The 9,998-nt window shown below is 39.6% G+C and overlaps 1 protein-coding gene across 1 annotated transcript; it reads right to left on the bottom strand.

The window, feature by feature from the left end:
- Positions 1 to 3,751: 3,751 nt before the first annotated feature.
- nkx2.1 (NK2 homeobox 1) lies at positions 3,752 to 9,881 on the bottom strand. Its single transcript, XM_033988420.2, has 3 exons — positions 9,318 to 9,881; positions 7,743 to 7,981; positions 3,752 to 4,623 (listed from the first exon to the last, which is right to left on the bottom strand). The coding sequence occupies exons 1-3, from the start codon at positions 9,685 to 9,687 to the stop codon at positions 4,201 to 4,203; spliced, it is 1,032 nt and encodes a 343-aa protein (XP_033844311.1). The 5' UTR covers positions 9,688 to 9,881; the 3' UTR covers positions 3,752 to 4,200.
- Between the last annotated feature and the right edge of the window lie 117 nt (positions 9,882 to 9,998).

Genomic DNA, 9,998 nt, shown 5'->3' with positions numbered 1-9,998 from the left:
TTAGTAATGGCTCGAGTACAAACATACCCTGCAGTCAATGTTTAAGCGTTGTACCTGTATTTTGAAACATACAGCCCTGTGCGTAAAAGTTCCTAACAACACATCTGGTGAGGTTACGCGCGTAAAACCAGTTCCCTGCCTGCCCGCCTGCCTATCCTGCTAGAACTCCAATGTGATTAGTGTGAGGAGCCGAGGAGACGCTAATTGCTGGAGGATCAGACCGGCTCCCCGTAAAGACACGAGCACTGGGGGAGTTTCCGACAAAAGAGCGGGATGAGAGCACGCGCGCTTCCAACAAGTCATTCTCGACCCGCTACAAAGACCACACACGGCGCCTAAGTCATGTTAATGTGATCCCAGCTCCTCACTGCAGCCGAGGAACAAAACGGTGCCGGCTCGTGAGAAGCGTATTCGGGCGAGATTTCACTTAAAACTCGGAGAATAAGCTATTGGCTGCTGCGTAACGGGGGTTCACGCTTTTACGCAAAGACACGATTCAACGCCGACAGATATGAGAAGATGTGTGTGTTAGATGCTCAAAAGTGGCGCGAGATTAAGTTTTTTTCTGCAATAAATGTAACAAGAAATCAAAGTTGGATACGTCAGTGTTGTTGCCAAGTGAATGAACTTATTTCCGTATTGTAAAGCTTAAAACTATTGAAATGGTTACATAAAACATTCAAACTTAAGTGCATAAATTAGAAACAGGCACGGGGAAAGAGAAATAACCTAATAAAAAAGTGATTTAAGTCGTTAGTTCTTTGTTAATGTTAAACTTCATATATTTAAAGTTCAGATACTTTAAAAAACTATTATCCGGGTTACTAGTCTGTTCACACTGGTGTTAATGAACAAAATACGGGCACAGAGCGGTTTGCGAGGAATCATTAAGATTTCAAAGTAGCACTAGCCACGTGTTTTTGCGTAAATATACCCGCGCTCTCAGACAGAAGAAGCGTCTTATCAAATCAGACCAAATGAATGACGGTCAAAGGTTGCGCGCGTTTGACGTTGTGTGCGTAATATTGCGAAGAGAATAACGAGGCACGAATTAACCCCCGTGATCCGCTGGAAGACACGAGGAGACTGGAGAGGGGGGACCGTAGAGTCACGTGCAGTGGAGGAGGCAGCTGCGCGACACTCCACACCGCGTTACGACACCTGCTCCACGCGCGCAACCGGCGAACCAAGCCTTTTCATCGCGCGTAAAATCCAATGGGCTCGTGCGTAATGCGTAAAATGGTGACCTATAGGTGCGCAAGTTGAGTTAGCGCAGATTTTAGCTTTATGGCACTGTTTGCGTGTCTTTGTTTGATGAATATGGTTCTAGGATGCTTCACCAATCTTCACTATTCTTCATTTTACCGAAGCTGTTCCTATTCTTCCTGTTTTGATTATGTTTGTGCTTCAATAAAAGTATAGGCAGACACCAATACTATACATAAAGTAGACTTACAGAGTGCGCATGAAAAGAATGGAGGACTATAGGCTCAGATTCAGTGCAGACATTGTAAAGTAAGACATATACCGTCTCACGCGCTTACGTCATTAACATACATAACATCACAATAAACGTACCAATTAAAATACGTTTCTTTTAGACCTTATTAATAATTACTAACCGATTTGTGCAAATATCGAAGTCCTGTGTCTGGAGTTTAGACTCGTAATGGTACAACGTGTTCAGTCCTATAGAAACTGTGTTAGTCTTTGTTAGTGAACGTGTTTGCTCAATGGGCTCCAATACATCACTGTTCTACTGCTATTAATCTTATGAGGCACGCAGTAAGTACGAGCAAAGGCGAAGTATAATTCAGAATAATTTGTTACATAATTTTTGTTTAAGGCTCTGGACTTGTTTAGGGCCATCCCCAAAACATAACACAGGGTCCAATTTAAGGCCCAAACTCGTAAAATGGGAGTACAAATGTGATGTCTTGGTTGAATATAGCTTACATAAAACTCACCACATTTTGTAGTCTGTAAAATCGCGTAATAAAGATCATACAGGATTATATTCGTAACATTGCCTAGTGATATGGGACAATTTAAGCAGAACATTGGCTCCTGTGTCTCCGCCCCCAGAGCACGCTAAAATTATGGCTTCGAGCACCCTTCACTACAACACAAAACACGGTCCATTCTCAACGCAATAACTCACTACGCCACACTACGGGCCCCGCTTAAAAACACATCCAAATGTCCAAAACAGAAATGGATTTTACTCATCTCTCAAATAAGAATTACAACAAAGATCGAAACATACGCCATCTTTATCTATAATCTGTTTTACAATCAATACATTGGTCTAATGGCATAATAATAATAGTAATAAAAATAATAATAATAACAGCCCTATCAATGCCATGTCAAACGTCCGCATTGTGCGCCATTCCGAGTCCCTTTTGTCGCTAAGTAACCCGCAAATTACAAGCTGCGCAGGGCTATAATGCACGCGGTAATATAGCTATAATGTCCACGAGTCTGAACATTTACACGGGCCTAACCGACACTTAAGGAGACGACTGCTGTACTCATGTGACTTTCGGCTCCTTTATGAGATTCAAATCTTTTGGATTTTTTCCTTTCAACGAGCCGTTCAAAACACTGGCTCTTTTACTATGTATTTATATGACAGAAGCCAATGTGAGAACAGCAGACTAATAAAACGTTTCACTACAATAATAATATATATTTTTACACTGTTATTATGATGCCAAATATGATTTTATTTTTTTTATTTTTTTTTTTCGTTTGTTGTTGTTGTTTTGCGCACAAAGCTCTCTCACGTCGCCTGTGCTGAGTCTTATGTTTTTTCAACGTTAATCACTATAAAAATGCATACAAATTAGACAGAAAAAAGATTCGGTTCTTTTTAAAAACGAGATCCGGTTCCAGCCATTCACGTTAAGGAACCGTTCAAAAGAGCCGACTCGTTCACGAACGTCACATCTCTACACTGGTGAAATGCACCCGGCTTGTTGACGCGCTGTCACGGTTGATCGATTATTGATAAACATGTGTTGTTTGGTCGCCGATAAGAGCAGAGCCGAGTCTTTTGAAGTCGAAGCTTTGTGACTCACGAGTAAATGGTCCCGAATGCAAACACACAGAGTCTATGAAGGGCTGGGTTCGCTCCAAAGGCGATAAGAAAAGCATTATGTAGAACACAGACTGGGCTTTACGCGCGTCAACAAAGGCCACGCAAGTATCGCTCAAAGTGAACGTAAAGTATCGTGTAGAGTTGAAGCTGAAGGCCTGTGAACGATTTGATTCAGAGCCGTTTGTTGGAATAAACATACATCTTTGTCTTGGTTTTATAAAAGTGCCAAGAGGTAAAGTCTGGTCTTGTTTCCATTACGCACATTTTACGCACAATTTATCAGTATAGTTCAGGCCATGTTGGTGGAGCAATTCTTAAATCATATTAGTTTGTTAAATAGGGATATTTGAAGCCTGGTTTTGTTCAGAAGTGGTGATGCCCTTTGAAATCAGCATTTAGCTCCCTATAGTCATTTTGACCAAGCCTCGATAATGCTTCGCTTTAACCAAATTATGTAAATTTCAAATGAATTCACTGGATGTAATCAGACTTCCTGTCAACCTCTGCGGTCACCGTGCTGCTAAAAATCTCTGGAAAAAAGAACCAAAAAAAAAACAAAAAAAAAACAACAGCGTCGCTATTTCAAATTGAACCCGACATATTTGACAAAGAGGGTCCCGTGTCGTTCCCATCATTTTTAATAGGAGTGTTTTTAGTCAAATATCTATATAAGTTACAAAGAAATCCAAACGTACAAATACAATTGAAACGACAAATGAACATAGCGCAAACGAGCGTCCAAACTGCTGTACAACAGAGAAGAAGAGAAGAGAAGAGCGGCTTTGACAGGAGTTTACAGCTAAACCTACGGGCGTCACATTCAAATCTATAGAAATCACAGTTTGGCTTCACAGCAGACTTGTCCTCAGCGGGGCCTACTGTCCTCAGCGGGGCCTACTGTCTTTCAATATAATTTACATAAATAATCCGCAGTTTGTCGCAGTGTCCATTTTAAATCCACATCCCGTATTTCGCAGCGTCTCCGAGTTTACTGTCGTTTAAAAATCCATTTTTGCACAAGTCTTGCAACGAGTCCATCGTACTTTTAAATAGCAGTTCGTTTGTGTGATTTATGATTGGCTGGGTAATTCTTGATGTCACCACGTCCGGCCGTAGAGCAGCGCGTACTCGGCCCCGGGGGAGTTCAGGTGCGAGAGGCCGGACACGGGCGGACTCGAGCCGGACAAATCCGGAGAGTGGCCCGTACTGGAGACCTGCTGCTGCGTCTGGTGCTGCGCCAGCGCGTTGGACATGAGCATCACCGCGCCCTGCTGCTGCTGGCTCTGGCTCTGCTGTTGTCCGTGGTGGTGGTTCTGGGCGGTGGGGTTGTTCCCGTGCCCGCTGCCCTGACACGGTTTGCCGTCCTTCACGAGCACGGGCACGGCCACTCTCCGCGGGGACTGCTGGGAGCCCTGGGTTTGCTGGCACGAGCCTCCGTCCTGCTGGAGCTGCTGCTGGGACGCTTTGTCTTTGGCCTGACGCTTCATCTTGTAACGATGATTCTGGAACCAGATCTTCACCTGCGAATGACACCGGGAAAATCAGCGTTAACGTCATTACAGAGACAGAAAATAGAATAAAATAAAATACAAAATAATAATAATAATAATACCACCATTATTCCTGTATTGAAAATTAAAATCATATATCACTGATTCAAACTCAAAAGTAGTTTGTAATAAATTGTGATATAAAAATCAGGGTGCATTTTTCATCATTTACACATATACACAAAACCACTACAGCAAAATGACAGTTAATGCTTGTTATTTTCTAGTTTAATGTTTATTTTACAAGGCAAAACATTAAAAATTAATTCTACTTTACAGTGTTGGCCTCATAAATTCATAGCTGAGGGAACAGACCTGTCTGTGTTTGAGCCACACATTTTGGATAAATTGCAAAATAATTTTAAATATTCAAAATGACATGTCTCTTGTCCTGTTACAAATCAGTGGTATAAACACACACCAAATCACTACAAACGTGTACAAGATAAAAGACACACACATATATATGTGTGTGTGTGTGTGTGTATATATATATATATATATATATATATATATATATATATATATATATATATATATATATATATATATATATATATATATATATATATATATATATATATATATATTTAATACATATATTTATATATATATATATATATATATATACGTGTGTGTTTACTGTAAATTTATATTTATATGTGTTTACTCTATATTTATATATGTATTTACTGCATGAGCTCTTTCTACATTAAGCCTGCATTGTTCTATTAGCCGTGTTCACTTTTAGTATATCTCCAGACAATATGAAGAGGTTTGAATAGGCAGCATGTGCAGTTTCAGCATTAAAAAAAAATTATAATAAAATTAAAAAATAAGATAAATACATTATTATTATTATTATTATTATTATTATTATTAATAATAATAATAATAATAATAATAATAATAATAATAATAATAATAATAATAATAATAATAATAATAATAATAATACAAACGTGTGTAAAGTAAAGCAGTGAGTACATTGTAAAAAATATGCTTATCTCCAGGCTCATAATGTAAAGTGAACCATTGGTTCTTGTTGTTGTGGCCCGTTAAAACACGCTCGTGAGCTCTGTGCTCTGAGCCTTTGGACTGAGGTCTGTCTGGTGTTTTCCACTCCACTGTTCGGTTGGAGCAGAACTGGCTTCTCCAGCTCAGTGATTCTGGGATTAGCCAAAAATTATCCAGTGAAGTGGGTCAGGCAAATTAGAACTAAAAATGAACACAATGTGACAACATGTTTGTGAAGGAGCCCTAAGTCTTATAACATGTTTGTGAAGAAGCCCTATGTCTTATAACATGTTTGTGAAGAAGCCCTATGTCTTATAATGTGTTTGAGAAGAAGCCCTCAGTCTTATAAGATGTTTGTGAAGAAGCCCTATGTCTTATAACGTGTTTGAGAAGAAGCTCTCAGTCTTATAACGTGTTTGTGAAGAAGCCCTATGTCTTATAACATGTTTGTGAAGAAGCCCTGAGTCTTATAACGTGTTTGAGAAGAAGCCCTCAGTTTTATAAGATGTTTGTGAAGAAGCCCTATGTCTTATAACGTGTTTGAGAAGAAGCCCTGAGTCTTATAACATGTTTGTGAAGGAGCCGTCAGTCTTATAATGTGTTTGAGAAGAAGCCCTGAGTCTTATAACGTGTTTGTGAAGAAGCCCTATGTCTTATAACATGTTTGTGAAGAAGCTCTCAGTCTAGTAACGTGTTTGAGAAGAAGCTCTCAGTCTTATAACATGTTTGTGAAGAAGCCCTCAGTCTTATAACGTGTTTGTGAAGAAGCCCTGAGTCTTATAACGTGTTTGTGAATAAGCCGTCAGTCTTATTATAGTGTAATAATAGTTTAATATTTGTTATGAAATTGCAGTTTTTGCTAATTAAACTTGAACAATCGCTCACATATCAACTATAGAAAAGTAACCGCAATGAAAATGTATCCCAAAAAAATGCTAAATATTATTTTGTGTGATTCAGATGTTAAGCAAACTCAACACAGTGTACTGCCCTTCAGGCCACATGGGGCACTGCACAGTGGAATCCACAAATATTTTCCAGTTTTATTCGGTGAGTATACTGTACTGTACTGTGGTGTATATATATACTGTACTGTGGTATATATACTGTACTATGGTATATATACTGTACTATGGTATATATACTGTACTGTTGTATATATACAATACTGTGGTATTTATGTACTGTGGTATATATTCTGCACCTGGAATTTCCTCACTGTGGGACTAATAAAGGCATATCTTATCTTATATACTGCAATATGGTATATATACTGTACTGTGGTATTTATAGTGTACTGTGATATATATACTGTACGGTGATATATGTATATATATATATACACTGTAGTATATTTGGACTGTAGTGTATATATACTGTACTGTGGTATATATACTGTAGTATATTTGTACTGTAGTGTATATATAGTGTACTGTGGTATATATACTGTACTGTGGTATATATACTGTACAGTGGTATATCTGTACTGTGGTAGATATACTGTACAGTGGTATATCTGTGCTGTGGTAGATATACTGTACAGTGGTATATCTGTACTGTGGTATATATACTGTACAGTGGTATATCTGTACTGTGGTAGATATACTCTACTGAACTAAAACTTCTGATTGAGTTAAATCTTGACAGAATAAAGTTATTATTCATTTATAACTACAAATTTATAAATGTTGAATATCGCATGGATTATAATCTGAATTATAATCTGGATTATAATCTGAATCATAATCTGAATTATAATCTAATCTAATACGTGACGTCTTTAATTACACGGCGTCCTCTCGTGCTGTAACATAAATCTTATCTCGGGCTTGTAGATTTTTGCATTTTAAATAAATTCGCCACTTGCCAAAGCTTCAGTACATGTTACATGATTTACTTTGTGCATAACTGGAGAAAAAGAGTGGCGTAACAAAGCATCATTATAGAACATTTGATCATATTTACATGACTTATACCAGCTCATGTGCTTTGTGGTTTTCTGTTTCGTCTCAGTTGTAATTAACAATACAATCTCAATACATTTATGCACAAAAGATTTCCCGGAAGTGTACCTGCGTCGGCGTCAGGTGGATCATGCTGGCCAGGTGCTCGCGCTCGGGGGCGGACAGGTATTTCTGTTGTTTGAATCGCCTCTCGAGCTCGTAGACCTGCGCCTGGGAGAAGAGCACGCGCCTCTTCCTCCGCGGGGCGCTGGACAGGGACCCCATGCCTTTGCCCACCTCCGCCAGCGAGCTCAGACTGCCCATACTGCCCATGTTCATGCCCGAGGAGGAGCCCATGAAGCGGGAGACTGTGGAGACACGGGGCCACAATCAAACCGCGCTTTTTACGCACAAAACACACCACATGGAGCTGTTCAGATTGGTTTATATTGACACAATGAAACGCCACAATATGTTTAGTGCCCAATAAATGTAACTATATATGTCGTGCTAATTTTTTACACTTAAAAAAAGCTAACAATATTTTAACTTTTATTTTATTTCCGGTTAAATAATAATAAAATGGAGATACGAGATTCTTTGTATTAAAAACATTTGACACTAAATATATTTCACACACAGTTGGGCGGTGTAAAGTATTTGCCCTTTCTCACAAAAGATCATTGCACATATGTTTAAATTAAATAAAATTATATCAATATTGTAGTAAATAAAAATGGAATACTTGATCCAAACGAAAACACGTGCAGGTTTCGTCTTGTTCAACAGGTGTATTTGCCGCACGCAGTTTATTATTATTATTATTATTATTATTATTATTATTATTATTATTATTATTATTATTATTATTATTGTTGTTGTTGTTGTTGTTGTTGTTGTTGTTGTTGTGTTTGCTTGACACAAAAAGCCAATTCACATCAAATTCGAAACACATGAATCAGTTCGTGACAAAGGTGGAATGACGTGACCCGTGCGTAAAGGTGCTCGTTATCTAAAGTCTTGCTGTTGACACTGCTCACGTCCGGTATGAATTAGTAACGGATCACGAATTTCACGTGTTCAATTTTCAGGTGGAAAATATTTCAATTGGGAAACTGAAAGCCAGCTTTAGGACTCTGGAATCTCTCAGGAAAACGTCAAAACAGACGAACAAGAAGTGTGCGTAAATCTCATCTCGTTTCCGCTACACTCCACAGTCATAGCACGTGCGCTACGGTGTGTTTTATATTTACTTGTAGTGAAAATATAGACATTGGCGCATTTTAGTCTAACTATTTGACCCTTGAAGACGTCAACAACCTGTCAAAACTAAGTCTAGGAAGTGCGTAAAATTCTCTTCTGCTACTCATCGCCATAACCGCTGCGCCAACGAGTGTGTTCTGTCATTTTAGGGAGAAAAAGGTTTAAAAAAATATAAAAATAAATTTTAACGAAATCTATATGACCTTAAAAAACTATCAGAAGTCTAAAGGGCTGCGCGTAAACCTAACTCTCTTCTCTTTACACTAACACGCGCGCTACGGTGAGTGTGTTCCACTCGTTTCAGGACATGGGAAAATTCGGACCGTTGCTATAGCGATAAACAATTCAAAACATAATATTTTATCTTTTTAAATGGGGAAGAAGTCGTCAAAATATTGCATATGTTTCTATAACAGGCAGCCGTAGCCCACTAACACTCACTTGTGGAGAAGCGCGGATCCGGATTGGCCCCGTACCATCCCGTAGCCGTGGCGCTGCCCCTCATCCCGTCCTGGTACGGCGGCAGCTCGCTCATGTTCCCCAGGTTCCCGTTGCAGTAGCCTCCCATAGCGGTGTGCGACAGCTGCGAGACCCCGGCCGCTGTCATGTGGTAGGCGGCCGCAGAGACGGTTCCGTTGTGGCCCATGTGCTGGTGCTGCATCGCCGCTTGAGAGACCTGCGGCTGCCGGTAAGACGCGAGAGGAGCCCCCAAGTTGTTGTTGTCCATACTTACTTTCTTATAGCTCTCTTCGAGGGGACTCAAGATATCGGAAACAGAAAAAGGAGTCGTATGCTTAGGGCTCATCGACATTGTTCTGTAGCAGGATGGAGAGGGAGAAATTAGGCAAGGCAATCTCTCCGAGGCTTTTTTTTTTTCTTTTTTTTTTTTTTTTTTTTTTTGGCCAAAGCCCCTCTCTCTTCTTCTTGGTTCCTGTTGTCGACCCCGGTAAGATGAAGAAGACGTAGGAGAGCGCCTCAAGTCCGCCTTAATTGGGTGGAGTGGGAGCTTGGTACTGGCTTTGGTTTGTTTTAGCCCGGCGCCAGGTTTAAGGCTACCATCAGAGGCGGGGCATCGTGGCAACAATACGAAAAAAAAAAAAACACCTCACAAGCTTCAACGCT

This window comes from Periophthalmus magnuspinnatus, chromosome 22, assembly GCF_009829125.3.
Source record: "Periophthalmus magnuspinnatus isolate fPerMag1 chromosome 22, fPerMag1.2.pri, whole genome shotgun sequence".
NCBI classification, from domain to species: domain Eukaryota; kingdom Metazoa; phylum Chordata; class Actinopteri; order Gobiiformes; family Gobiidae; genus Periophthalmus; species Periophthalmus magnuspinnatus.
This window is presented reverse-complemented; position numbering and strand designations above follow the sequence as displayed.

What these genes read in the sequence shown, in the direction of transcription:
- nkx2.1 (XM_033988420.2), bottom strand. Translation starts at nt 9,687, where the DNA reads ATGTCGATGAGCCCTAAGCATACGACTCCTTTTTCTGTTTCCGATATC. An exon ending in GGATCCGCGCTTCTCCACAA is followed by an intron (nt 7,982 to 9,317) that starts GTGAGTGTTAGT and finishes GTGTCTCCACAG; the next exon opens with TCTCCCGCTTCATGGGCTCC. An exon ending in TCCACCTGACGCCGACGCAG is followed by an intron (nt 4,624 to 7,742) that starts GTACACTTCCGG and finishes TGTCATTCGCAG; the next exon opens with GTGAAGATCTGGTTCCAGAA.